This window comes from Photinus pyralis, unplaced genomic scaffold, assembly GCF_008802855.1.
Source record: "Photinus pyralis isolate 1611_PpyrPB1 unplaced genomic scaffold, Ppyr1.3 Ppyr1.4_LG9, whole genome shotgun sequence".
Taxonomy (NCBI): Eukaryota; Metazoa; Arthropoda; class Insecta; order Coleoptera; family Lampyridae; genus Photinus; species Photinus pyralis.
The window spans coordinates 10435327-10463307 of record NW_022170878.1 but is presented as its reverse complement, the minus strand read 5'-3'; the positions used below and the strand labels follow the sequence as shown (position 1 = coordinate 10463307).

Here is a 27981-nt window from a genome sequence, read left to right as displayed (position 1 = left end):
TACGAGCTTAATCTATTTTTACAATCGATAACAAAAATACGACTCACTGGAAGCTTATCCGTCCGCCCTGTTGCGATAAACTTCCAGTGCACTCCGTAATGTTGATCTACGTGTTGCTCATCCTCAACTCCGCTGGTAGGTGAACAATGTTCGCGCAAAACCAATTGATGTTGTTTTTCAGTGGGTCTCAAGTATCTGCCTCCATCAAGAGTGATTGAGGTGACCGAGTCCGGTACATACACCTTTGGACTCGTGGAGAACGATCAATCCACTCGCATAAAAAGGTGCCGTTATCGCTCCAATACCAACGTGAGCGGTGTGTTTGAATTGTACAGATCAACGTGGAAGGTATGGCGGTTTGCGTTGTCAAAGTCCATGAACCTAGCTGAGCAAGGTCAGCAGAACACAATCAAACATATTCCATAATTAGGTGCTAATTAGGTGCTAAATTGCTAATTAAGTGCCCTATTCCCGAATTACATGCTTGAGGTAGTGTTCTGCTGAGTTCACATGAACCTAGCAGAACATGTAATAATTTAAAAAAAGGAGCATTTAATTCGGGAATAGGGCACTTAATTAGCACCTATTTAGCACCTAATTATGCAATATGTTTGATTGTGTTCTGCTGACCTTGCTCTGCTAGGTTCATGGACATGCGTTGTCACCAGTTTCACCCGCGTTATTTTCAGGTTTCAACTGGTAAAATTTCGGACTTGGGTAAGGTGGGGTTGTGTCAAATTTCCGTTAGTGACGTCGACGATCAGTTGCCTACGGTATGGTACCTAAGGGCGCACAACGAGGGGGAGGCTTTGGATGAGGTGCAATTCCAAGTGAAGTTTTACTGTGCGTGCACGGGCCGCCTTGCTTGTCACTGACCTTACCAATTTCAGATAAGGTTCCGCTAGCCACAGACGAGGCTGTCGCGTTACGAAACGGGGATTTTTATCAGTATCTCGCTACCAATATCAGCTTTGTCAGTTGCACGTTGGCCATTGGTACTCGGAAGATTGATATCGACTTGAAATCCAATGGGGTAAGTGGGGAGATTTTCGCTAGTCACTTGTCACCGTGCAGCTTCAGGAAACCAAGGTGGAAGATATGACGATAGTTGGCATAGGCGATGGACTTTGTGGGTTCAAATGCGTCAACGCATCTGATGCAAATCAAACATGGAGCTTGACCGGAGTTGATGGCCTTAAGAAAAGCTACCGGGCAGCTTTCAATTACACTCTGTTTGGTGAGAGCTCGGAAATAATTAGTTTTCGGACTACCACGTCGCACCCAACGTCTTTAGGCTCAGTGAACGTTTCAGAGAGTGGAGAGTTACTCAATGCTCCCTAAAAAATACGTTTTTCCCCATTATTTCTAGACCCTTCAACATCTGTATGATCATTTCTGAGAGACAGCCATTGCATCTTCCTTTTATCGAGGGGGGGGGGGGGGGGGGGGATTTAATAACTCATTCATCATTCTCGTTATCATTTCTGCGGAAGACCTGTCCCATCGTTATCCTCTTGACTTTCAAGTCCTCCCCCACTATCATGATCATACTCAAGACCGTTTCTGAGAGAGAGAGAGGGGGGGGGGGTGTATACATACTTATAACATTATCTTATATAAGGAATCATCCTCATTACCTTTAAACACATCAACATTTTTAGAAACTTCAGGAAGCGGGCTATACAATCTTCTTTATTGGGGGGGGGGGGGATTTCAAAGGCCATACATCCCCCGGTGCGGAATTCCTTCCCGTCGCGTATATACCCCTGACCATTTTCATGATTATCTGAGAAAGGGCTATCACATTTCCCTTTCCAATGGAAGTGAGGGGGGGGGGGAGAGTATTCGATATACCCACTGCCACGTTCTTCCCTATGATTTCGGTCCTTATAATTTTGATTCATTCTGAAGGGAAACCATCGCATCTTTCTTCCCTGTGGGAGAATATTCCATAGAAAAAATATAGAATAGGCTCCAGAGAAGGAGGATAGCTGGCCCACCCTAAATAAAAACGTGGATGGTCCAAAAATTCATGGAGAAAAACGTGGCATTGGGTCCATGTTTTTCTCCATGAATTTTTAGACCATCCACGTTTTTATTTAGGGTGGGCCAGCTATCCTCCTTCTCTGTGGAGCCTATTGTATATTTTTTGTAGGAAGAGCGATCTCATCTTCCCCTCCCCCTGTTGCAACGTTATCCCCTTGACTTTCAGGCCCATCCCCACTTTCATGGTCCGTTTTAGTAGAGCCATATCGTCTCTTCCTGGGAGTATTTCATATCTCCCAGAAGCTGTGATCCACTATCCCCAAAACGTTTAGATTCCAATATCATGCTCAAGATCGATCGTTTCTTAAAGAGGGCGATCGCAACTTCCTGCCTTGGGTGGGGGGGGGGGGGGTATAATTTATAAAATTCTCTTATATAAGGAGGTGCAACTATAAAACTTTCCTGAGCGTGAGATATCTCATCTTGGAAGGGGGGGAGGGGTCCGACCCCCCACCACCCGTGCAGCGTTCCTCCCCGACACATTTGAACTCCCCCCATTACCATGATCATGTGAGAAAGGGCTCCAGGATTTTCATGATTATTCTTTCTGAAGCAAAACCATCGCATCTTCCTTCTTTGTGGGGGAGGGGAGGGTGTATTCCATACACCCACTACCCCCTTATGAATTCCCCACATTTTAGGCCATCCACCATTTTCATGAACATTCCTATCTGGGGTGTACTCTATGCCCTCAGACCCTCCCAGTAGCGTTTTTCCACATGGCCTTTAAACTCCTCACCATTTTCATGATCATTTCTGAAGGAGGGCCGTCGCATCTTTTTCTCCGGTGAAAATGGGGGGGGGGGGTATACCTAGTGTCGCAATTTTCTCCGTGACTTTTTGGAGCTTCAGTAAATTCATTCTCATTTTGAACGACAGTCGTCACATCCTCTGCTTCTGAGAAGAGAAAGATATTCCCCCTCTTTGTTTGTTTGTTACTTCCTCAAATGTTTAGAACGACAGATCGCCATTTTATAGACGTACAGGGAGAGTGATTCGATAGTACCACGTTCTCCTCCAGACGGCCGGTATTACACACTTTCCAAAACATTTAGAGCTCTATTTATTTAAGACTGTAGAATTTTATTTGCCTAGAGGGATGGGATACTCTCTCAGATAATCCCCCCCCCCCTCTCCCGTGCTACTATTCTCAAAACATTTCCAGCTGTCAGTCCTCTTGTGATCATTCTTGAGGGACGAATATACTACCTATTTCCTTGTTCTGGGTTCTCCCAGATAAAGAAAATTCCATTGCTCTCTCAAAAATGATCATTTGGGGTGGAAAGTTAACACCTGTGAGTCTGGGGGTGGGAATCAAAAATGATGGGAGTATGGCATACCCCCCAGAAATGGAATTTGATGACTCCTTCCCCAAAGAGACTGTCAAAGAAATTTCCAAGAAAAGGTAATCGATTCTCCCTCGTGTGGGAGGGGTATTCGATACCCCCCACAACCTTCGGGGGTATGTTCTCTCCCAAAACGTTTGATTATTTTCCATTGAATCTTTGTTTTCTGGAAGACATGCACATGCACGAGTTCTAAGAGCTGAACATTTTGGAGAACGTAACATTGGGGTGGGGGGGGGGGGGTATGGAATGCCCCCCAGAATGGACATTTCATGATTACTTTTCGAAAGAAACTGTCACGATAATTTTCAAGAAAATGAAATTGATTCTCATCATGAGAGAGTGGAGGTCTGTAAATGTTTTGGAATGAAAAGGTGACACTTGGAGAGGGGGGGGGGTGTGTGGAATATTCCTAATGAAAGAAGAGTTAAAGCGGTCTTTCATGTTTCAATTAAAACTTCTTAACCTATCGAAACTCTTTTCCTCCCAGCTTAAGGAGCAATTTGGTAAACCTTCCCCTTTCCCTCCACCCTCGAGAACCGTCCTTCGGAATGTTGACAAGAACTGAAAATGTTTTTGGGGAAAACGTATCACCGGGAGGCCTCCCAGCAAACGAAAATGTAATGGCAGTCCCTCAAAAGTCGATCTGCGTCAATAAAGCTTCCCATCCACAGTGTTCGCGCCAAGTGCGCGTAATAATCCGAAAGCTAATTCTCCTGCGACATTTCGAGTAACCCCGACTTTCAGCCAGCCCGCCCGCCAACCAGACCCACGTGCGGAAAATCGTCGAGGTCGGCACCAGCGGGTCGATACAGTGCGGCGGAAAGCACAGCCAGAATTTCTGCTACCTCTTCGCCCCGACGAACGCATTCGTTCCGACGCGCAACAAGGACTGTTACCATGCCATCAAAACCATTTCAATGGCAGACTTGGGCGTTTGGAGATGTTACATTGGAAAGTTTCCCGCGATGAACCTGTTGGAGTACCGAGTGGAGTTGGCGATCGGCGCGGATACCGTTTCCGGATGGACCGAGGAAAGCAAAAGTTACGCGACCGTCGGTTGCAACTTGACGAGTAGTTCGCTCGCGAGTTACTGCCGAATGATCTCGCCGCACGGCGAGGTGTTCAGGCTACGAGAGGGAGGTGCGGTTAATCGTTATTTGTCGATTGGGACTAACTTTTCGCGGGGAATTTGTGAGATGAAGGTAAGCGTGACGGTCTTTTTAGAGAGTCAATGAGTACGTTGCAGATTGAGAAACCTCTACAAGAGAGAGAGAAGGGCCAATGGCGTTGCGAGTTCGACATTTCTACCCGATCAGTGGGCACATTTGTTTCGTTAGCCAGTAATGAAAGTAAGCATAATTTAAGAGTTTTCGAAGAGCGTTCAGTTTACCAAGGTAGGGCACGACTACGTCAAACACAAGAAAATAACCACCCAACTCGGTGAAGCTCTCACTATAACATGTCAAGTTACGTACTCCTCCGAATACTGTTACATTAAGTCGCCGAATGGAACCGAGTACCCGATGGTGGACGACAAGGAAAGTCAGATGGGGATGTGTTCGTTACGTCTCGAAAAGGCGACGATTGCCGACGTGGGTAAATGGGGCTGCTTCTTCGCGCGCGAAACCGGTCTAATCGTTGAAGAGATGACGACCGAAGTTCGCCTGGCGGAGCTGATGTCTCCGGGGCAAGTGGAGGGAAAATCCGGGGACAATGTGAACTTGATGTGCTCAACTTACGGCCTGCCCTTAAAATATTGCAGATTCGTATCTCCGAGCGGGCAGGGCTACTTTATTAAGAATGTGCACAGTTTTAACCGGTAAGTTCGCTTGCTCACTCCTTTAATCATTCGATGGCTGGCAGGATTCGTTACTACGGAAAGGGGTTGGAGTACGGCGAGTGCGGGATAACGATCCAGGAGTCGACGCCGCTCGACAGCGGGAAGTGGATCTGCGCGACGAGACTCGGCCGCGATTACAAGCAAACGGAAATATCGGCGCCGATCGTCTTGTACGTCGCGCCGACGTTCTTCGAAGGTAAGCGGGGGGACATTCGGAAATCGTCGGTCACGGACAAGTTTCAGATTCGAAAATCGCGATCTGGCTGGGAACGATCGCGGCGGTCGTGGCGGTTATAGGGCTAGTCGGATACATTGGAATGAGACGGCGGAAATGGCGGCGCGCCCGATCGGACCATTTGAAAATCGTTAACGAAAATGAGGAAACCACGAGTAACAGTGACACATTTTTCACCCTTCTGCCACCAGTCTCCTAGGTGGTCTTCAATGGCTTATAGAAGGGCATTAATATTCCATCAAACGTAACAATTTATTTTTTAATAAACTGCTAGTACAGATACCGCCCACAAGATGCGCATGGGCGTTCTTCCCAAAAGTTTTACAGCTCTTCCTTTTATATCTGAGAATATGGTACCAAATTTGGTTCCAATCGGTTCAGCCGTTTAGCCGTTTGTTTGATTCGGATTCCTGGTGCTTCAAAACGTGTTTTCCGATAAAAACGTGGGGGCTTTCGAGATATTCGCTCTTAAAGGTCTTACATCACCAATGAATATATTTCTTCCAGACGTCGCAACCGTCCTTTGTGAGTACGTTCTTCCGACAATCCGTTCTGGAGATACAAGGGAGTACATCCGATCCCGTTAAGAGGTTGAGGAGGAGGACTATGGCTGGTAGAAATGAATTCTTTTCGTTGAGACCTTTCATTAGAGTACCAGGAAGGATAAAAGAAGTTTCACCCCCCCCCCTCACACGGTCCCCTTCACCCACTGATCTCGAAAAAGAGATGCGCGGGAAAGTTCTGGTTTGAACAAATCAATTTATTTCGATGAAGCCTTTCATTAGAATACCCTGACCGGCAGAACGTGTGCCCCCCCCCCTTCCCCTTTAAAAAAGTTTTACTTGGCATCTAGGACCAATTGGTTGTCGTATGTAAAAGTTATGCAAGTTTTACTTTTAAAAACAGCATCTCAGGAAATAATTGGGGGGGGGGGGGATAAGACAGCTAAATTTGATGACCGTCTGGTACACCTTCAACAACTTATTGCAAGAAATTCCAGGACTCTAGGACCATTTCCCTAGAGGTAGTTCAAAACGGCAGAAGTGGGTTCGGACGGACGGACGGACAAAACGTAAACAATAGCACATTTTTTTAATTCTTAAAAAATGCGCTAAAAAACAAAATTCCGTTACGCACATTAGTAAACCCACGCTCGATGATGGCGCCCAGATGTAGCCCCGTCTCTAAAGTTGTTAATTAGACAAGGAGGGACAGAATAACATAAAATCTATAAGACTCAGAATGTTTGAAAGACGGACGTTTTCCCAATGACTTTCTCCACAAAGTCAATATTGGAAAGGAGTGAGAGTGAGGGGGGGGGGGGGATTCGATATTCGGTCCTTCAGGATTTTCATGATTATTCATTCTGAAGCAAAACCATCGCATCTTCCTTCCTTGTGGGGGATGGGAGGGTGTATTCCATACACCCACTACCCCCTTTTTCCCTTATGAATTCCCCACATTTTAGGCCATCCACCATTTTCATGAACATTCCTATCTGGGATGTAGGTACTCTATACCCTCAGACCCTCCCAGTAGCATTTTTCCACATGGCCTTTAAATTCCTCACCATTTTCATGATCATTTCTGAAGAGGGCCGTCGCATCTTTTTCTCCGGTGAAAATGGGGGGGGGGGGTATACCTAGTGTCGCAATTTTCTCCGTGACTTTTTGGAGCTTCAGTAAATTCATTCTCATTTTGAACTACAGTCGTTACATCCTCTACTTCTGGGAAGAGAAAGATATTCCCCCTCTTTGTTTGTTTGTTTGTTACTTCCTCAAATGTTTAGAACGACAGATCGCCATTTTATAGACGTACAGGGAGAGTGATTCGATAGTACCACGTTCTCCTTCAGACGGCCGGTATCACACACTTTCCAAAACATTTAGAGCTCTATTTATTTAAGACTGTAGAATTTTATTTGCCTAGAGGGATGGGATACTCTCTCAGATAATCCCCCCCCCCCTCTCCCGTGCTACTATTCTCAAAACATTTCCAGCTGTCAGTCCTCTTGTGATCATTCTTGAGGGACGAATATACTATTTCCTTGTTCTGGGTTCCCCGGGATAAAGAAAATTCCATGGCTCTCTCTCAAAAATGATCATGAGAACGCGGAGCGAAAATTTATAATTGTTTTAGGGTGGAAAGGTAACACCTGGGGGTCTGGGAGTGGGAATAAAAAATGATGGGAGTATGGCATACCCCTCAGAAATGGACATTTGATGACTCCTTCCCCAAAGAGACTGTCAAAGAAATTTTCAAGTGAAGGTAATCGATTCTCCTTCATGCGGGAGGGGTATGCCCAGGAAGGATAAAACAAGTTTTACCCCCCTCCCCCTCTCACACGGTCCCCTTCACCCACTGATCTGGAAAAAGAGATGCGCGGGAAAGTTCTGGTTTGTACAAATCAATTTATTTCGATGAAACCGTTCATTAGAATACCATGACCGGCAGAACGTGTGCCCCCCCCCCTTCCCCTTTACAAAAGTTTTACTTGGCACCACCAAAGGCATACGTATGCAAAATCTAGGACCAATTGGTTGTCGTATGTACAGTTATGCACGTTTTACTTTTAAAAACAGCATCTCAGAAAATAATTGGTGGGGGGGGGGGGGGGGTCTGGCACACCTTCAATTTATTGCAAGAAATTCCAGGACTCTAGGACCATTTCCCTAGAGGTAGTTCAAAACGGCAGAAGTGGGTCCGGACGGACGGACGGACAAAACGTAAACAATAGCACAATTTTTTTTATTCTTAAAAAATGCGCTAAAAATCAAAATTCCGTTACGCAAATTAGTAAACCCACGCTCGGTGATGGCGCCCAGATGTAGCCCCGTCCCTAAAGTTGTTAATTAGACAAGGAGAGACAGAATAGCATAAAATGTTTGAAGGACGGACGGACAGACAACGTTTTCCCAATGACTTTCTCCACAAAGTCAATATTAGAAAGGAGCTCCTGATTCATTTTTACCACATTCGGCCCCTCCGCAACCCCTACCTCTTTTCTAACTTCATGCGAGTGCAATAATTACCAGAGGTCATCTCACGCACCCTTAAAATTAAAATCCGCTATAGTCGTCTTTGGAAAGTAGTTTCTGATACACTTTTACCACTTGCACTCGGTCGGTTCGTATACGCTATTGTGACAGCACGAGGCGCACTCGAGCGATGCAACAATATGAGTGCAACAGGGTATGATTGTTTGTTTAATCTTGTTTGCTGAAATGTTGGTTGGAGAAGTGACCAACACAGTGGCGCCCTCCTACGATCAATACCCTCCCGGCAACTATCCGCATGCGGTGATAGATGGCGCCATGCCGCCTCGGTCAATATTATTCCAATGTATATTTGATAACCTATTGAACTCCCATAATATTTTTATCCAAACCTATCAGTGTGTGCTTAAATTTAGCAGCATAATGACGCATCTGACGGTAAGTGAATAACGGCGTCGTTCCCTTTCTTTACTTGTCGTCTTATTAGCATCTGTTACTTTTGATCGGCGGTTCCCTGGCCGTCCTGACGCCCCAACCCTCCTCTGGCGAGTACCATTTGTTGTCCGACGAAGCGATACGGAATATCAACAATATGCAATCGACGTGGAAAGCGGGTCGTAACTTTCACGAAGCGACGCCGACGCGCTACATCAAACGCCTGATGGGCGTCTTGCCGGATAATTACAGGCACCGTCTGCCGGTCCTGGTGCCCGAGTACAACTTGGAGGAGATCGAGGTGCCGGACGAGTTCGACTCGCGTCAGCAATGGCCGGACTGTCCGACGATAAGGGAGATTAGAGATCAGGGGTCGTGCGGGTCGTGTTGGGTGAGTGAGAGAGATGGACGAGGTTATTGTTGTCAAGTTGCGATTTTAGGCGTTTGGGGCCGTTGAGGCGATGTCGGATAGGGTCTGCATTCACTCCGAGGGTAAGGTCAACTTCCATTTTTCGTCGGAGGATTTGGTGTCTTGCTGTTACACCTGTGGTATGGGGTGTAATGGTGGGTATCCCGGGTCGGCTTGGAGTTACTGGGTGCGCCATGGAATTGTGTCTGGCGGCCAGTTTGGTACCGAAGAGGGTTGCAAACCTTATGAAATAGCCCCTTGCGAACATCACGTGAACGGATCGCGCCTACCGTGTACTGGCGAAGGTCCCACTCCTCCTTGCAAGGAGGAATGTCGGAAAGGGTACCCCATTCCGTACAAAAAAGATCGCCTCCACGGCAAAAAGTCTTACTCGGTCGCGGGAGATGTTAAATCAATTCAGGCTGAGATTATGAAAAATGGCCCAGTAGAGGGCGCTTTCTCCGTTTATGCGGATTTCGTAAACTACAAAAGCGGTAAGCCACACCAGATCGAATGCCAAGCATCTTGGTATTGCTTTTAGGTGTCTATAAGCACGTGACCGGGGAGGAACTAGGAGGTCACGCCATTAGAATACTCGGCTGGGGCGTTGAAAACGGCATGCCTTACTGGTTGGTTGCCAACTCCTGGAATTCTGACTGGGGCGACAAGGGATACTTCAAGATATTGCGCGGAGAGGACCATTGCGGAATTGAGGGTTCCATTACGGCCGGTCTGCCAGCTTAATCATTTACAATAATTAACACTAGGGAGTTAGTAGTAGATAGTTACTTTTTTAAGATTCACTCAATAAAGATTTTTGGAGATACACTTGAGAGCATTGAGCGCCAACTTTTGTCCTAAACAGCCTTCACACTTCGCATAACAGTCCTTCTAGCTTCCGTTCCCCCTGTTGATCCATTCCCTGACATCCCGTATCAATGTTCTTGTCCAGGATTCCCGCTTCTCCCATATCTCCTGTCATGCGCCCATCACTTCTCCCCTCCACCCGGCTATCACCATGGCGACCGTGTTGGGAATTATCTTGACGTGCTTGATGTGGCTAAATATTTAGTCGAGCACCTTGATGGTGTCCTCCGCGGTGATCGCCTGACCGACCACCTCTATCGTGGCATCCATACCTTGCCTCCTGTCCGTCATCACTGCCACCATCTCCGTAATCCATTCTAAGCACCAGATCGTACACCACGTTCCACAGCAGCGGCCCGAGAACCGACCCCTGTGGCACTCCCGCACTAGCGTCGAATGTTCACGCGATGGTTTGGTGACTACCACCTGCCTCTCGCTTAGGTAGTTTTTAACTAGACGCTCTACATAGGTACCTATATTCCGTATTATTTATATTCCATACTCCCCAGACCCCCCGGAGGTGCGTACTTTTACAATAGAGTTCTATTTTTCCTAAAAAGTATCCTCAGATTCGACTGTCGTTTTCCCAAAAACTATCAATGATAGCGCTGAAATCTGAATTCTTTTGTAAATGAACGTCATACCGGTGGGTCTGGGGGTCAAGGAATACCCCCCCCCCCCAGCATTGGAAGTTCCAATTACAAGCTGCAAAAGGTTATTATGTGAGTGAAGGACTAGTACAAAAAGAACCATCAACCCACCTTTTTTTTGAAAGGTGCTCTCTTTCTTCTGAGGGGTATTCCATGCCCCCCAGACCCCCCGGAATTGCATACTTTTACAATAGAGTTCTGTTTTTCCTAAAGAGTATCCCATACTCAGATTCGACCGTCCCTTTCCCAAAAACTATCAATGAGAGTGTTGAAATCAGTTCAGTTTTTTCTCGGATGGCAGCGCGCAAATGTGGAACTCGACCTGACTTTCCCGTAGGTAATCCTGGAGTACACCGAATTCGTTAAGGATGTTGGCGGTGATGCTGGCTCCCTTTCCTATGGCAACGATGTTGGCTGATTTTTGCAATGTTTTTTCCTTCCCGTTACTTCGTGCATCTTCGGTTGGTGGGCGTTTCTTCTCACTCGAACCTGTCCGAAGACGGCTCTGAACCGAGAGACTGATTCCTCTGAGGCTTTTATTCTCCTGTCACCGCCCCTTTTGCCCCAGACCTCAGTGCCATATATGTTTCTATGGTGGATTGAGTAGCCCCTCCAAACATATGTGTTTATTAATCATCAGAATCTTTTAAGATTTCTATTTTCCGCCATTTTATTTCCAGCCGCCATTTTGTTTCCAGTTGTCTTTTGCTTTTAGATTATGTTTTATATCGGTCCGCGAGTGGTCTATTTTCTATCCTAAAGTACGTTTCAGCCCCTGGCGATTTCCCTTGACGTTCCTTCACGTAATAATTTGATCAAAAAGGATCGTTCTGATGCAATTAAAAGCAAATCATAGATGACGACACCTCTGCGCCTGGCTAACGCGAAAAAGGGTTATTTAGGGCGCGCGTCTAAAAATAGAAACGGAGAGAGGCCGTTATCACGACAAGAGATAAAGCGATTCTAAAATTAGGGCAAGTCCGCGTTCGAAAAAGTGACGCGCACACATCTCCAAACGGTTGGAGGGATGCGAGCGTCTCGTGACGTCATTGCGACGTCGTTATCGATTTGCGGACCGCGTGCGTGCAACACAAAGCTCCGAAAAGCTACGCGGTGTACGTCGGTCGGTCGGTCGCCACCAAAACCAGTGCCAAACGTAGACGATTTGTAGTTAAAAAATTAGTGATAGATACGTCTAGTGTAAGTTTAGGGGGTGGAAAATGCGCGTGAGAAGCTCGCCGAACTGAACGCTCAGGATTTCTAAGCGACCACTCGAAGATCCTCGCTCGTTACACCTGCGGTAAGCTCAGGCGATTAGAAAAAAAAAATTGGTGACCGAACAACCCCTTAATTCTTTCCGATGGTGGTAGAAGGGTGCAACGTTCCCATTGAAATTGTGTCACCGGTCGGTGGTTGAACCTGCATCGCTTTCCTTTCATATTTTCTGTTTTTATCCGCAGTGCGAAAAAAAAGGTGTCTTTTTACGATTCGATATAAAATCGAGTAATGTCGCGTATTTTTATTGTTTTGCGCGGACGAATTTATTGCCAATAACTTAAAAGAGCTAAAGGAAGAGTGTCCAATACCGATTAAGAAAATCGACATAACCTACGGAGTAAACAGCGAAATAATTGTGAGGCTCCTAATTATAGGTACCAGCTCAAATTAATTAGGCTCTGATGCCTTGCACCACCATCTTAATTACGAATTACTATCTGGAGTAGCAAGTTGGCGCCTAATTAGGCGAGCAACCATCTTAAATATTAATTGCAGGAATTGACGACTGCTGGAATACCATGTAAATTAATCCAATAATTACAAATGCAACTAATTAATTAGGCGCCAACTTGTATCTGAGTAGGTACTAACATTGAATAAAAATAGTGTTTTTATTCAATGGTACTAATTACTGCTTTAATAATAAAAATTAGATGTAATTTGTAGCTTAAACGTTTTCAGATAGTAGAATTAATTTTAGTCGATCCTTAATTACGGAATAATCAGTAACTAATCAATTACGCGCCACAATTTCACTTACGAATTTTGCGAAATTAGAAGACTGATTTAAGTACCGAATTAGTGACAAATGACACTAACTAATTTTTGTTGTAACATCCAATTTGGTACCATATGGGGCAAATACATAATTGCAGCCAGCTCTCTGCTCTTTCGTTGCCCCCCTGGAGCCCCCAGCTCCCTGTCTGAGAGAGTGACTTTATAAGTCTTTGGTCTTAGTAAGACATCCCTTCTTGCGAGGAGGGTCACCAGGTACCACGATTGAGAGTATAATGACCTTGTTTTGGAGAATGGTGGGGATCTTACGATTGATCCATCAAAGTCTTCGGTAACTTCACCAATGGACTCGAACGTAGTGTCGTTAAACCCATCCTCGATATCCAGGAACGTTCCCAGGGCCACTTCCCAAGCAAACATTTCCCTCTCCATCCTGCACACGAGGTTGTGAAGAGCGGTATCCGTGGACATATCAGCTCCTTTTGGTGGGTCCGAAGTTACGTAGTCCCCAGAGCCTGGAAAGTGTTTTCAGGGAGACATGTGAGTGCACTTTTTGCCCCGGGATCTTATGAAGCTTTCGAACTTCAGGAAGACCCTCCATCAAAAAATACATTTTACTCTTCCCAGTCCGCAACCTCCTCTTCGAGGTGGGAGTTCCACCAAGGTGTTCTCTTCGTTCCTCGAAAGGTCCGCAGTTTGCAGATGTTCTCATCTGACGCTTACTAATGCGGCAGCCTCTTCCACCTGGCCTGCTTTCCGACAAAACAAAGGTGTTCCACCCAACCCCCCCTTTCGCCCACATAGCAATTGCAGTCAGTGGATCGAAGAATCCGAAACCTGCAGGGCCCGCACTCGGAGACCCGATTTTGGTTCGAAAGCTCATCGGCTCTAAAGTCACTAGATATAGAAAGTATCGCAATCATCCGTCATTTTTGGACAAATTTGCTGCCAACTTAAAAAAAATTGACAAATAAAATCTCAATAGCTGTCATTTTTTATAACCTAACTTCATAGTACTGTCATGTTTTATAAAAATATATACAGATATCTCCAAACAGGTGGAACAATCCCTAACATTAAAGTTACTAGAATCTGGTAACTTCCGCCATTTTTGGGCAAAAATCATGCGTTCTCTCTCTAACACACGAGCCCAATGGATTGCGGTACTTTCTATATTTAGTGACTTTAATCGGCTCATCAGATACCCGCCATCTGGTGATCATGTGGGCCATTGAAAAGGAGCCCAACGTCAGCTCGATAACCTAAATCGTCGTAAATAGGCGGTCGCCCCTCGAGTTCGCGTCCGTGCTGCCCCACGTAACATGTGCGTTTGTATCACATCCAACCACCAAAGAGAGCCCACCATTTCACCATTGCTGTGCTGCAAATATCTCTGTAATAGCCCCCCCCCCACCAGTGATGGCCTCGGTTTCGACCCCTGGTCGGAGCCAAGAACCGCCACATGAGGGTAAAAGCTCGTCGACATCTTCCTCAACCACTATAAGGGCGTCAGTAGTAATCCCGACGCATCTTGGTCAATAGCGATGGATTGAGGCCCCTCGCGCAGCTCCGGTGGAGCCCTCTCCCTTACCTGGCGCAGCCGAAGCACTCTCCCGCGTGCCCTTGAAAATTCTGCGACTGGAGTGACTGATGGGGCGCCTCATTTACACCATATGTCCTCCGTAGGCTCGCCCTGAAACCAGGATTTTGCCTTTGGAGGCGCTTCAAGATCGTGGTTGTGTCATCCGGGAGCTCGTATATCACAGCCAACGCTGTGGTTATCATAGGCCCCTGCAGTTTCAGAGACGCTCCATCCCAGGAACTAATAAAAGGGACCGGTCCTCTCCAACCAGTACCAGGTTCACTTGTTTTTGAATTAGGTACGGAACCCTGCCAGCCGTGGGAAGACCCGCCCCCTCCCCTCTCCATCTCGTCAACAACTGCATTCGACGGAGTCTCAGTGATGTCCACCTCCGGGTCCGACTCCGCAACAATGACCATCCCGAGTTCCTCCGCAGCGGGTTGCTCCAGAACTTCTGGGTTCTTCTCCCCGATCTAAAACGCGTGGTCCCTGACGTCGGGTTTCCCCCGTGAGTCGCCGACCCAGGCATCGCCTTGCACAGGGCCCGCTTGACCCAAGGCTTTACTCTCCATCCGGCGTTTCTTGACCAGGCACCAGTTCTATTCTTGCGAATAAGAGCTGGTCCATAGCCAGATCCCTGAATAAGGCCCTGCGTCTTTTGAGGGCTCGACTTGTTAGTTCCCCCTGACGAGGTGCCCAGAACGGGTTTGTTCCGTTTGAAATCGTCCACACAACTCCCACGGGTAGTGCGGAGATGCGGTCTCACGGGGCAGAGCCGCCTGTCCAGCTCCTTCCCGAAGGATAAGATCCACCACTCGGAGCCCCCCCCCCCCGTGTCCGAGGGGCGCCGTTACGGACACTGCACCCCTGTGTCCCACAGTCCTCGCACGGTCGCTAAAATCTTGTTTCGGGGGTCCTCGTCGCTACCAGTCTGGGTTTCAATCCCGACGAGCCACTTATAATGGTCACTACCCACGCCGAAACACGAGCCACCTTACGATCATCTCGATACGATCGTCTGTGTGGGCGGGGGGTAGAATTCAATTCAATCCCCCCCCCCCCCCCCCCCGTACAACGACCTCCGGCTCCGGCAGAAGCGTTTAGCTTGCAAGATTCTCATAATAGTTTCTGGGAAAGGGCAGCCGAATTGAGTGCGTGCAGTGTGAGTGCTACTAAACGTAATTGTTGAAGGGAAATACCGCACAGGGGGTCTTGGGGGGGGGGGAGTATCCCACAATGGAATGCTCCTTATGTGAGTAAAGTTTAAATATAGAACTATACGTCATACAGAGTGCGGTTAAATTTTTCGTAAAAAGAATAAGCTAGAAGAGAAATAGTAATCCGGTTTGAAGGACCAACTTTGTGACAATTCTCCTGGGTGGTCAATTAAACAAAACCTGGCGATATTTGAGATTCGAACTTCATCCGAGCTTCTTTATTGGAACCCCAAGCCCCTTTCACGTAGAACGAACCGACCAGTTTTGCGTGCATAAATCTTGACGCTTCAATTCATTTTAAAACAGACCGGATTTCCCACAAGCAGCTTTTCTCCGAGACGAAGCCCCTTCAAGTAGACGTATCGCGTGAAGCAATTAAACAAACTTAAGCCCTTTATAAATAAGGGGTGGAAAATATAAATGAATAAAATCACTCACGGAACGTTTAATTCCTCGCAAATTAGCAAAACGAGGCAAATGCAAATTAGCTCCCGGGCGATTGCCGCTAATCGGCGCGCGAATTTTAAATTTCGTTTCGTCCCTCCCGCCGCGCGCTAATCGCGAAACGTTGGGTGATTGATTTGAATGAAATTAGGTTGAGGTAATTCCGTTCCGCCGCAAAATTGCAACGCGGGAGCGCGCATTTCAATTTTACGTTTCCCTTCATTTAATAGAAATTTAGAGAGTGCGCGCCGTTCTTAAAATTTTCAATTACTTTTACTGCGTGCACCCTCACGTCTGGCATCGGACCAATGTCCATGTAAAGTATGAAATATCGGTTTATCTACGTGCAGGTCCATGCCAACTTGGCAACGGATTTGAAAATTTCAAAAAAAAGCCCGAGCTTTATTTGTAATTTATACCATAACCGAAGCGTAAATTCTGTTTAGACCCTCGGAATGATCCCCAAGGGGAGTATCGGGAGCGGAAGGACAAAATTGGGAATTCTACCGACCTGACCCACTGACTGCTGGATTTCCTTTTGCGTCTCGAAACGAAACAAGTTCAATAATAATTTATTTAAAACAAATCTGATCGCGGTTCCAGATGCTAAAAACAATTGAACGCACTTACTATTCATTTGTTTAAATATATCGCAACTGAAACCAATAGAATTCTACATTTCCTGAAGAGCATTCCATACTCAGATTCGACTGTCATTTTCCCAAAAATCGTCATGAGATTCGAGAATCTGAATGCTTGTGTAAGAGAACGTCATACTGGACGGTCGGGGGGGGGGGGGGTATGGAATACCCCCCAGCATTCGAAGATTCGATTACCAACTCCGAAAGGTTACTATGTGAGCGAATTAGGACTAGTACAAAAAGAACCATATCGGGAAATCCTTTTTTGAAAGGTGCATGCTTTTTCTTGAGGGGTCTTTTATACCCCCCCGCCTTCCCCCGGTGCTGCGTACTTTTACAATAGAATTCTACATTTCCGGAAGAGTATTCCATAGTCAGATTCGACTGTCTTTTTCCCAAAAATCATCATGAGATTCGAGAATCTGAATGCTTGTGTAAGAGAACGTCATACTGGACGGTCTGGTGGAGGAGGGGGAGTTATGGAATACCCCCCAGCATTCGAAGATTCGATTACCAACTCCGAAAGGTTACTATGTGAGCGAGTTAGGACTAGTACAAAAAGAACCATATCGAGAAATCCTTTTTTGAAAGGTGCTTGCTTTCTCCTGAGTGGCCTTTTATACCCCCCCCCTCACTCGGTGCTGTGTACTTTTACAATAGAATTCTACTTTTCCTAAAGGGTCTCCCATACTCATATTCGATCGTCCTCTTCCCAAAAAGTATCATCAAAGTGTTGAAATCTGAATGCTTTTGTAAGGGAATTTCATACTGGGGCAGGGGGGGGGGGGGTTATGGAATAGTTCCCAGCATACGAAAACTCTATTACGAGCTCCTAAAGGTTATACCATGTGAATGTTAGGAGTAGTACAAGCGATCGAGGCATCCTTTGTTGGCAGTTGCTCCCTCCTAGATTGAAGGGGGGGAGGCTAAATAATAGAATACTGCCCAGACCCTATGCTACGTACCTTTGCAATAGATTTGTACTTTTTCTGAAGAGCATACTCACATTCGACTGTACGTTTCACCATGATAGTGTTGACATTCGAATGATTCTGTAAGAGAGCGTCGTACTGGGAGGGGGGGGGTTCTGGACGTATCTTCGCGCGCATGCATAAATGCAAAGTCATTGGTGCTTTTTTCGAAAACAAATAAGGTATGTGTCGGTAAAATAAGCCTGCGCATGCGCAAGATCGCCCCCCCCCGCCCCCATAAACAAATGGATTTGAACTTGATTAAGCCGGCTGAGATTATGGAAAACAATGTGAAATGTAATTATTTCGTGTTTACGTTGATTTACGTTAGTGCCGCACGTGAGCCGCAGATTAGAAGCTCGGAAATGCAATAGGAAAGCGAGGAAACAAGAAAATATTCCATTGCATGTTGTATAAGCGACCGCCATTTGTATTGTATTTAATTGCATCTACCTAACGATGTAATTACTTTAATTAAATTGAAAATGCGATATTTGCATGTCAGGAAATCGCATGGGACTTTTCGTCGATCGAAACCGTACGCAATTGTGGCGTTTGTTGCAATTTACTCGAGGCGTCTTTCGCGAAGAGTACACAACCGAAATACGGTCGACAATAGACGCCCGTCTTCACTTCCAGTTGTAGGTTAAGAGATACTTTGAAACAATAACAGGCCGCATTCTGATTGCAGGGGGTAATTGTAATGTGGAGTTGGCGAGAAAATCGTACGGGGGGCAGCTAGCGGAGCGAAGGCCCCCCCGGCTTCAGCATGACGCGCGTTAAAGAATGAAGAAGCAAAACGTCCGCACTTTATCGCTCATCGTGTGCACCTTCACGTATTTGCTTATCGGCGCCGCCGTCTTCGATTCGCTCGAATCGAAAACTGAAGCTAAGCGAAAGGAAGTCCTTCAAGGTCAGCCCCCCGCCCCCACCCTCTCGCGCCAAAAATGACCGAGACATTTCAGAAATCGAATCGATCATCAAAAGGAAGTACAACATCAGCGACGACGACTTTAAGATTATGGAGACGATCGTGCTGAAATCGGAACCTCACCGCGCCGGAAGGCAGTGGAAGTTCGCCGGCGCCTTCTACTACGCGACGACGGTTCTCACCACCATCGGATACGGGCACTCGACGCCGAGCACCGTCGGCGGAAAACTCTTCACGATGTGCTACGCCATGATCGGCATCCCTCTGGGGCTCGTGATGTTCCAAAGCATCGGGGAGCGCGTGAACAGGCTAAGTAGGTAGGTGAATCTGCACCCCCACCCCCATGAAGTTTCGAGCGAAAGACTGGGGGGGACTGTTTCTGTAAATCTCACCCTGTTGCAGTGTCATAATACGATCGGTGAAATCTTCCTTGGACTGTCGCCAGAAGGAGGCGTCCGAATTGGATCTGATCTGCGTAGTGACCACTCTAAGTTCCTTAACGATAGCCGGCGGCGCGGCCGCCTTCTCCAGGTACGAAGGCTGGACCTACTTCGACTCGGTGTACTACTGCTTCATCACGCTGACAACAATCGGATTTGGGGACATGGTGGGTGAGCGCGAGCCGATCGAGCTCAAGCCCTAATTTCGCCCTCTTTCTAGGTCGCCCTTCAGAAGGACAGCGCGCTGAGCGACAAGCCCGAGTACGTCATGTTCGCGCTGATCTTCATACTGTTCGGGCTGGCGATCGTCGCGGCGTCGCTCAACCTGCTCGTCCTGCGGTTCGTCACGATGAACACGGAGGACGAGCGGAGGGACGAGGCGCAGGCGATGCAGGCGCTCGCGGGCGCCGTTCGGCTAGAGGGCGACGTGATCACGGCGAACGGTTCGATCTTGAGCGGTCAGTTGGGGCACCATTGCACGGAGACGACGTCTCTGGACGCCGACGACCAGTCGGTGTGTTCCTGTTCTTGTTTTCCTACGCACAGGTATGTATCAGTTTCAACCTTACGTTTGCCACATTTGGTCCTTCGAGACCTTGAAATGAACTGGTCCCTTCACTTCAAGTGTCTAAAATAGCAAAAGCCGCGGAGGAGAGGTCCTTATCCAACCTGAAGATAGAAACTGGGAGGATCCGACGAACATCTTCGGAAGCTAGGGACGGTGTCATCAATAGAGAAAGGAGTGATTTAGAAGCGCAAAGGGCTACCCATATTACGCTTGGTCTGCATCACAGACAGGGCCGGATCTACATATTTTCCGCCTATGGGCCTCTCGAAATCGCCCCCCCCCCCTTCCCCCGATTACCTCAACACCAGGTGATGGGAGCTATATCTAATTTAACTTGTATGAATATATTTACGTTATTACGTGGCGTTATTAATCATCCCCCCCCCCCTCAAAGTACGGTTATGAAATTAGTAAAGATGGCCTCAATTAAACGTTTTCAACAAAAAAAATTGCGGGAAAACCCATAAATTTTCCACAATCTTAATACAAAGTTCACAGAATTTCGGTTGTTATATTATTTTCACGAAACTCCTGTAAAATTATTTCCGAAATTTGATTTTTTGCCGCCCCTAAAAATTTGCCGCTATGAACCCGGGCCCACATGGCCCCATGCTAAATGCGGCCCTGATCCCAGACGAAGGTTTGGGAAAAGAAAGAAGTCCAAAACCAAGAAGCAGTATAGTAACAGGGGAAGAACAATGAGAGAGAAGGTATCAAGGGACAACAACAAGGAATAGAGAAGCCTACCGCTGAAAGGAGTAGCTGTGGAGTTGGGGGACACAACGATAAAGGCATCCGGGAAATTTTCCTACGAAGTTACTTCAACATCAGTGGATCTAGTTGTTGAAACCAAGATGTCCATGAACCTAACTGCAGAGCAAGGTCAGCAGAACACAATCTACTAACTATAATTAGGTGCTAATTATGTGCTAATTAAGTGTCCTATTCCCGAATTAAATTCTCCTTTTTTTAAAAATTATTTTACATGTTCTGCCAGGTTCATACGAACTCAGCAGAGCACTACCTCAAAAACCCAAGAAAATGAAAAGTGAACTAACTATAATTAGGTGCTAATAATTTAAAAAAAGGAGCATTTAATTCGGGAATAGGGCACTTAATTAGCACCTAATTATAGTTAGTTCACTTCATTTTCTTGGGTTTTTAGGGTATTGCTCTGCTGAGTTCATATGAACCTGGCAGAACTATAATAATTTAAAAAAAGGAGCATTTAATTCGGGAATAGGGCACTAAATTATGCAGTATGTTTGATTGTGTTCTGCTGACCGCGTGCTCTGCTAGGTTAATGGACATGAAACCAGGAGGGTTCAAACTTAGGAAGTGGAAAAGCAATTGCAAGGAACTCACTTCCATCCCGCCCAAGGATCTACAGGGGTTCAGGGATCTTGGGCCAGAAGGACCCTGGACGCCGATCCAAGATGTCTTTTGGTTCAAAGTAGATCTATCCTCGGAGAACACAGCTACCAGATCCCAGATCGCAAGATTAAATAACCCACTAGGCTGGCTAGCCCCCATGGCGATAGGGGCTAAACTGTTCATGCGACGAGTGGACGAGAAACTTTCAGTCCGTTTAATGGATAAATGGACCACCTTCCAAGAAGAGAAGAAGAAGATTCCATGATTGGAGAAATACTGAAACCATCTGGGTCCAAGTTAAGTCGGGAGGGGGGGGGGGTAGTAAAGTATCTTATATCTACTATCACGCGAAATGATTAGTACCAATGCTTTTGAATTTCTTCTTCCAGATACAGCGGAAGAAGATCGTCAACGGCCAAGCATCTCCTACCCATACTTCCGATGCACGAGCTTCACCCCCCGCAGGGCCCTCTGGTGCCGTCTCCGGCCATCTACACGAGCCACCGGGCCTCCATATGATCATTTCCACGGACGTCAGACTAGAGAATGTGATAAAGCGTTTTTTCTACATACACTTCGAGAAGAGACACAACCGCCGTTTAACCCCAAGCTGCACCGTTTGCCAAAATGGAAATGGGATCAATTACTAAAATGCCAAAAAAAAAGGGAAATTCGCCAAATTTTGAACAAAAAAAAAGTGCTTCCAACGCCACTTTGGTACGATTAGATATTTGAGAAAATCACGACTATCTCTCTCCTCCTTTGAACTTCCCACGTCGCCGCGTCTCGCTTTTCGGGCGGCCAAGTACCTTTGGTGCAATTATGTACATAATCAATTTGTAAAAAATCGTTTTTTTCCCTGTGGACCGAGCAAGGTGTAATTTGTGCATTGTACATGAGCCTCGCTCCAAACTGTACACCGCGGAAAATTGATCAAGGCCGGGAGAACCTACAACATATGCCGCGGCCCGATTATTTTTACTGTCTCCCTATTGATCCCATTAATTAAATGTACACACTCTCAGTGTCGATATCGCCTCTGTTGACATGTGCTAATACATTTAATCGTCTGTTTGGGGGATCAATTGTGTACAGCTCGGAGCGACCTCATTCTTTAATCTTCAAAGTAAGTTGATCCTTCCAAATTTAAAGGCTTAAAATTTTCTCACAAAATGAAGATGTAGCAAATGCACACGACAATCTCTTATTCAAAAGTGACCGGAAAAGAAAAGATAAGAAGCGAAGGAATTTTATCAAAACCAAGGACGACTGGACAGAAGAGTGGACAACAAGAGCATAGGCCACACAAAATACTTCCGAGAAAAATAACACCGTTATAATTTCCACATTACGATGAAAGTTTTAAACTTCACGGGATTATCTTCTATAATTATGGCAAATCCGAATTCCAGGGGGTGATACTCGTCAAAATAAGAAAAAATGCAAATATATGCATGGCCCTAACAGCCGTCGTTTTCGTTATACCGGGTGAGAAAGAAAATGCAACACCCTATATATTGCGAGTGCGACCAAGTATTTGGATAGTTTATTGTAGAGATTCTAAAAAATAATTGATCTATCAAATTTGAAACAATTATCCCAGAACATAAGAGAGAAAACGCAAAATACGAGAACAAAATTGAAACTTTGCCACCCTGTATAACAAAAATGGCGTCCTTTAGACCACGCACATATTTGCACTTTTTTCTTATTTTGACGAGTGCTACCAACCCCAGAAATATCTGCATGACATTAATTAACAACCTGTATTTTTAGCGCATTTTCCAACTCATTTTGGAAGGTACTATTATGGCCACTTTCTACGTCCGTCTGTCCATCCGAGGCCTTAACTACTTGTAGAATTTTCAAGATATGTAGTTCGTTCTTTTTGCATTCGGTAGCTAATAGCTCTGGCACCTCAAGCAAGAAAAATCTTGACGATTAATCTGCGCATGCGCAAACTGTGCGATGTCAATTTTCTTATTTATGGAGATATTTCTTTAAAATTTTAACCACAGATGCTTCTAGTAAAGACAAGCATATCGTATATTTCAAATCAGATGTTTTTTAATTTTAACCCGAGATTCTTCTAGTAAAGGCAAACATATCGCATACTTTAAACATCTGGTGTGTGCATGCGCAGATTACGCAATCTTAAGTTTCTTATTACACACTGCACCCCACTGCCACGCAGTCCTCGCCACGGTCGCTAATATCTTGACTTGGGAGGCTGCAGTCTCGGTTTTAGCCCCGAAGATCCACTTAGAATCGTCACTACCCACACCGTAGCAAGAGTCACTTTACGACCATTTTCAGGCACGGAAATGTGTTGTTCTTCCTCTAATGTATTAAGCAAGGCGAGGCGGCGCAGCCACCGGAACGGTGGTGAGTTTACTTTTCATGCGAAATTCTGAAAAAAGGGCATCATTACCCCTTTATTTATGGTGCTTGATACTCAATAAACAATTCCTATGTGGTTTACGTACTTTATGTACTTATCATATGCCATTTATCACAATAAGATTAGCATTATTATCTACTCTCCAATTATGTTCGTTATTACATTTTAGCAGTTTAATTCCGAACGCCTTAGGTGATGGCATCCACAGAACGTATAAATTTAGAGCTTGATTCTAATGTTATAAGGGGCGAAACCCCATCCTTTGTGCTCGAGCCCAAAGGTTTAGGTTACGCACTCTTCGAGTGCATGTCACGGAATCGTCACCTGATCGCACAGGTCGGTATCGCATAAAATACTCGCAGCATCGTTGCCCTCCAGATTGACCCAATTTCAGGTGTAAAGGACACTTACGAGCACCTTCTGGGACGCTGCGTCGGCGCCGCGCTCAAAATGCGCAGCATCGGTATACGCCCGAAGGACGTGATTACGACGTGCACTCTGAACCATCTCAACAGTTGCGTGCCGGTAATCGCGGCGATTTTCCTCGGCGCGATACCGGCGTGCCTGGATCCTAGGCTCGGTCGGTCCGAGATGACGCATCACATCAAACTTGCGAAACCGAAAATCGCGTTCGTCGATCAAGGTTCGATCGAACTAGTCGAGGAGACTTGCGCCGAGGCAGGCGTCGACGTCCAGATCGTCACGTTCGCCGAGTCGGACAGGTACACTGAGTTCGGGGAGTTTGTCACCGAGAGGGACGACGAGTTTCACCCGTACGAAGTGGGCGACGGTCGAGAGACGGCTTCGATCCTCTTCAGCAGCGGTACCACTGGTTTGCCCAAGGGAATTTGCTTGAGCCACCAATCGCTGTTGGGACAAGGAAATTTGCTAATGTGAGTCTCTACGCGCATCCACCATGTAAAGATGTGCCTCTACCAGATCCCGAGGCATATGCTTCCAAACTACGCTGACCTACTCCACCTACCACTGGCTTTCGGCCACATTCGCCTTGGTTTCCGCTGTTTTAACCGGTGGATGTCGTGTGGTAACCTCCTTGTTTACACCAAGAACCTTTTGGACCATCCTGGAGAGATACTCGGTGAGTCAATAGCCTGTATAAACTGTCACACAGTACATTCCAGATTACCAACGTGCTTTTTACACCGGTCCATGCGATGGAACTACTTAGAAACGGCCGACCGGAAGCAGTCAACACCTCTCAATTACGCGACGTAATAATTGGAGGCGACATTCTATCTTCACACCCACTGGAAGAGTTGCGCGCAATGTTTCCGGGCACCAATTGCAACCTGAGCTACGGCCAAACGGAGTTGTCGGGGCTGATCGTGAATTTTAATCGGCTCGATCGCCGTGAGATGGCGTTGATGCGTTCGAAACCGGGCTCTTCGGGGTTATTGGTGCCCGGCTTCTCATGCAAGGTCAGTATCGCGCTTCGTTAGCATTATCTAAATCGCCTTCGTAGATCGTCGAGCCGAGCACCGGAGCCACTCTCGGTCCCAACCAAACCGGGGAGCTGTGCTTCAAGGGCGACTTCGTCATGAACGGCTATTACAATTCCGATTCGAGCGACCGCTGGGACGCCGACGGTTGGTTGCGGACCGGCGACTTGGGCTACTATGACGAGGACTTCTGCTTCTTCATCGTCGATCGCATTAAGGAAACGTTTAAGGTGAAGAGTTTCCATATTTCACCGTCGTTTATCGAGGGCGTGCTCCTGACGCATCCGGCGATTAGTTTGGCAGCCGTCGTCGGCTTACCGGACGAGGAAAACGGGAACGCGCCCCTCGCCGTCGTTTGCCTCAAGGAGGGATCGCACGCGGTCGGCGAGGAGGATGTCGTCAAGTACGTCGCCGAACGCATGCATGACAAGTACGCACTGAGAGGGGGTGTGAAATTTGTGGACACGCTTCCGCTGACCACTACGGGGAAGATTAAGAAGTATCATCTGCGAGAGTTAATAATCAGCGGGAAACTGTAGGTCTCGCAACTTAAAATCAACAAAGCGCTTCGGTTGGCTTGCAAGAAGCCAAATACTGTTACTCCTTTAGAATGTGGCGCAGAAAACAGTGGGCCATAAAAATTAAAAAAATTATGCTTCGGTGGAGGCTGGTTTTGCTCTCTTTCTTAAGGGTCGGATGGGATTCAGCTGCTTGTTTCTCTGGTATCATTTTAGGGCGGAGGTGGGAGGTGGAGTTCTTTCTTTAGGAAGCTGGTGAGAGGTTTTGAGAGTCCGGCGAATCCGGGTACCAGGAGCATGTCTGTAAAAAGGTAATTAATTGCTTGGTATTGCTTGATGCGGCTATGTCGTTGATGGCCTGGGTCTTCGTGGGGTCTCCGGATATTCCTTGTTTGGTAATGATAAGTGACATTTGTGCCTCTGGGCTCGAAGTTTAAATTATTCGAATCGCGTAAACACTTCCTTGAGGTCTTTCATGTGTTTCTCCCCGTTCGAGGAGAGGACAATTATGTCGTCAAGATACGCGAGTACGGTAACTTGGTCAAGGTCCGCACGAAAGCGGTCGGCACGAAAGCCGTCGGTAGCGGGCGCGTTTTTAAGGCCAAAGGGCATCCTAGGTGGTGGGTAGCAGTCTGCTACTGTTACACTGTTTAGTTTTCGATAGTCGACATGCACATGTGTTGAACCGTCAGGTTTTGGTGCCAAAATCATTGGGGGGGGGGGGGGGGTAAGTAAGAACACGGTGTCCATTTTTCGAGTGCCACTATGGGGATCTCACTTATCTTAAGGGATAGAAAGTTGGTTAAATGGGTTCAAAGTTGCAAATTTCTGTGATGAATAAGATCTGAAAAGAAATTTGAAATACCTTCAATAGTTTTGAAGATATCGCAAAAAAACGAAAATTTCTGATTTAATTTTTTTATGATAAACTAATCGTAGTAGACATTTCTCATTAACACATTATTCGGACACTTTTTAATGGAGATTTCAAATATGGCATCCTGTTTTTAATTACTTTCAAGATGACTGAGAAACACGTGACAACTTTAGTTTTTCTTATAGGCGCTATATTGAATTTTGAGATTTTGGGATTACGTCTTTTTTTCTCTTTACAACGATATATCACACATGGTGGTTCAGTCTCACATTTTTTTTAAAATACAATTTTTAATTTTTTGAGAAGAGTGCTTTGGAAAAACAAAACGTTCTTTTGTTGTGAACAAAAGGTTGACAGTTTGATCCATCTGTCTGGTTGCAGCGTTGTCAGAGAAGTAGAAATTCGATTTTCATCTGAACAGTATTGAACCTTCGTTATGCAAGAAAATTATAATTGCATCTGCTTCACCCAGCAAAGTCTGTCCCATATTATGACCCCCCTTGAGTCTGGCCCCCCCCCCCCAATCTTTCAGCCTTTCGAAACTTTGTTTTACAGAAAGCATTTGTAAACCTATGTAAACCCTTTTCAGCTATGTGCCCTAAAAACCCCTAAGAACATTATGAGATTGTATTACCTTTGAAGCCTTTAGTTTAGAGTCTACCAGAGTCTGCGATTAATAAATATAGATGGATAGTGCGAGTTTAATACTGAAAACAGGCTCTCTGATGGTATTCCACCACCAAAACCTTGAAAACACTTTTTCTTATTAATTTTGGTGCGTAGAATCCAAATCAATTCGATCAGACTTCTTAATCAAAAGTTATAGACTAAAAACCAATTTCGAAAAAAAATTCAAAGGGCTGTAACTTTTGAACTAGTAGCCCAATCTCGGAACTGTGTGAAATTATGGATTCTACAGGCCACATTCTATAAGAAAATCTTTTTTCCCAGTCGATCTGAGACAATTTTTTTTTCGGGGCTCAAAAAAAGGCAGTGTATAACCTTCCTTTTTTACCAAAAAGTACGAATTGATTTGGATTCTACGCACCCAAATTATTAAGAAAAAGTGTTTTCCCGAGAAATTTTGGTGTAGCCGATTTTTGGAAAAAAGGAAGGTTATATACTGCCTGTTTTTTTGCCCCAAAAAAAAATTGTCTCCGATCGACCCGGAAAAAAAATTTTCTTGTTGAATGAGGCCTGTAGAATCCATAATTTCAAACAGTTCCAAGATTGGGCTACTAGTTCAAAAGTTACAGCCCTTTGAATTTTTCTCGAAATTGGTTTCTAGTCTATAACTTTTGATTACGAAGTCTGATCGAAAAAGTACGAATTGATTTGGATTCTACGCACCAAAATTAATAAGAAAAAGTGTTTTCCCGAGAAATTTTGGTGCAGTCGATTTTTGGAAAAAAGGAAGGTTATACACTGCCTGTTTTTTTGCCCCGAAAAAAAAATTGTCTCAGATCGACCGGGAAAAAAGATTTTCTTGTAGAATGTGGCCTGTAGAATCCATAATTTCACACAGTTCCAAGATTGGGCTACTAGTTCAAAAGTTACAGCCCTTTGAATTTTTTTTCGAAATTGGTTTCTAGTCCATAACTTTTGATTGAGAAGTCTGATCGATAAAGTACGAATTGATTTGGATTCTACGCACTCAAATTAATAAGAAAAAGTGTTTTCCCGAGAAATTTTGGTGCAGTCGATTTTTGGACAAAAG

General features: G+C 45.8%; 4 protein-coding genes across 6 annotated transcripts; all 4 read left to right on the top strand.

Moving 5' to 3' along the window:
• Nucleotides 1-37: 37 nt before the first annotated feature.
• LOC116181005 lies at nucleotides 38-5750 on the top strand. Its single transcript, XM_031501216.1, has 10 exons — nucleotides 38-135; nucleotides 182-348; nucleotides 690-843; nucleotides 891-1033; nucleotides 1081-1237; nucleotides 4140-4597; nucleotides 4642-4744; nucleotides 4794-5214; nucleotides 5259-5431; nucleotides 5479-5750. The coding sequence occupies exons 1-10, from the start codon at nucleotides 99-101 to the stop codon at nucleotides 5667-5669; spliced, it is 2004 nt and encodes a 667-aa protein (XP_031357076.1). The 5' UTR covers nucleotides 38-98; the 3' UTR covers nucleotides 5670-5750.
• A 3007-nt stretch (nucleotides 5751-8757) lies between these two features.
• Nucleotides 8758-10138, top strand: LOC116181007 (cathepsin B). Its single transcript, XM_031501218.1, has 4 exons — nucleotides 8758-8904; nucleotides 8954-9292; nucleotides 9342-9804; nucleotides 9852-10138. Exons 1-4 carry the CDS (start codon nucleotides 8785-8787, stop codon nucleotides 10052-10054), a joined length of 1125 nt encoding a protein of 374 aa, XP_031357078.1. The 5' UTR covers nucleotides 8758-8784; the 3' UTR covers nucleotides 10055-10138.
• Nucleotides 10139-11939: 1801 nt separating this feature from the next.
• LOC116181358 (two pore potassium channel protein sup-9) lies at nucleotides 11940-22119 on the top strand. Of its 3 annotated transcripts, none has more exons than XM_031501697.1 (6): nucleotides 11940-12127; nucleotides 18387-18608; nucleotides 18661-18943; nucleotides 19029-19233; nucleotides 19287-19612; nucleotides 21398-22119. In XM_031501697.1, exons 2-6 carry the CDS (start codon nucleotides 18482-18484, stop codon nucleotides 21525-21527), a joined length of 1071 nt encoding a protein of 356 aa, XP_031357557.1. In that variant the 5' UTR covers nucleotides 11940-12127; nucleotides 18387-18481; the 3' UTR covers nucleotides 21528-22119. The 3 variants fall into 3 exon arrangements, with proteins under 3 accessions (XP_031357557.1, XP_031357560.1, XP_031357559.1); XM_031501700.1 differs by lacking the exon at nucleotides 11940-12127 and adding an exon at nucleotides 12167-12479; XM_031501699.1 differs by lacking the exon at nucleotides 11940-12127 and adding an exon at nucleotides 17989-18336.
• Nucleotides 22120-23265: 1146 nt separating this feature from the next.
• On the top strand, nucleotides 23266-25532 carry LOC116180697 (4-coumarate--CoA ligase 1-like). Its single transcript, XM_031500812.1, has 6 exons — nucleotides 23266-23393; nucleotides 23579-23745; nucleotides 23788-24302; nucleotides 24349-24508; nucleotides 24552-24848; nucleotides 24893-25532. The coding sequence occupies exons 2-6, from the start codon at nucleotides 23605-23607 to the stop codon at nucleotides 25406-25408; spliced, it is 1629 nt and encodes a 542-aa protein (XP_031356672.1). The 5' UTR covers nucleotides 23266-23393; nucleotides 23579-23604; the 3' UTR covers nucleotides 25409-25532.
• The last annotated feature ends 2449 nt before the right edge of the window (nucleotides 25533-27981 follow it).

Bases quoted from the DNA above. Each gene is read 5' to 3' on its own strand.
- LOC116180697 (XM_031500812.1), top strand. From the start codon at position 23,605: ATGGCATCCACAGAACGTATAAATTTAGAGCTTGATTCTAATGTTATA. The intron at 23,746-23,787 runs GTCGGTATCGCA...GTTGCCCTCCAG, and splicing joins ATCGTCACCTGATCGCACAG to ATTGACCCAATTTCAGGTGT. The intron at 24,303-24,348 runs GTGAGTCTCTAC...TGCCTCTACCAG, and splicing joins GGACAAGGAAATTTGCTAAT to ATCCCGAGGCATATGCTTCC.
- LOC116181005 (XM_031501216.1), top strand. From the start codon at position 99: ATGTTGATCTACGTGTTGCTCATCCTCAACTCCGCTG. The intron at 349-689 runs GTATGGCGGTTT...CGTTATTTTCAG, and splicing joins TGTACAGATCAACGTGGAAG to GTTTCAACTGGTAAAATTTC. The intron at 1,238-4,139 runs GTGAGAGCTCGG...CCCGACTTTCAG, and splicing joins TTTCAATTACACTCTGTTTG to CCAGCCCGCCCGCCAACCAG.
- LOC116181007 (XM_031501218.1), top strand. From the start codon at position 8,785: ATGCCGCCTCGGTCAATATTATTCCAATGTATATTTGATAACCTATTG. The intron at 8,905-8,953 runs GTAAGTGAATAA...TCGTCTTATTAG, and splicing joins GCATAATGACGCATCTGACG to CATCTGTTACTTTTGATCGG. The intron at 9,293-9,341 runs GTGAGTGAGAGA...TTGCGATTTTAG, and splicing joins GGTCGTGCGGGTCGTGTTGG to GCGTTTGGGGCCGTTGAGGC.
- LOC116181358 (XM_031501697.1), top strand. From the start codon at position 18,482: ATGAAGAAGCAAAACGTCCGCACTTTATCGCTCATCGTGTGCACCTTC. The intron at 18,609-18,660 runs GTCAGCCCCCCG...GAGACATTTCAG, and splicing joins GCGAAAGGAAGTCCTTCAAG to AAATCGAATCGATCATCAAA. The intron at 18,944-19,028 runs GTAGGTGAATCT...ACCCTGTTGCAG, and splicing joins CGCGTGAACAGGCTAAGTAG to TGTCATAATACGATCGGTGA.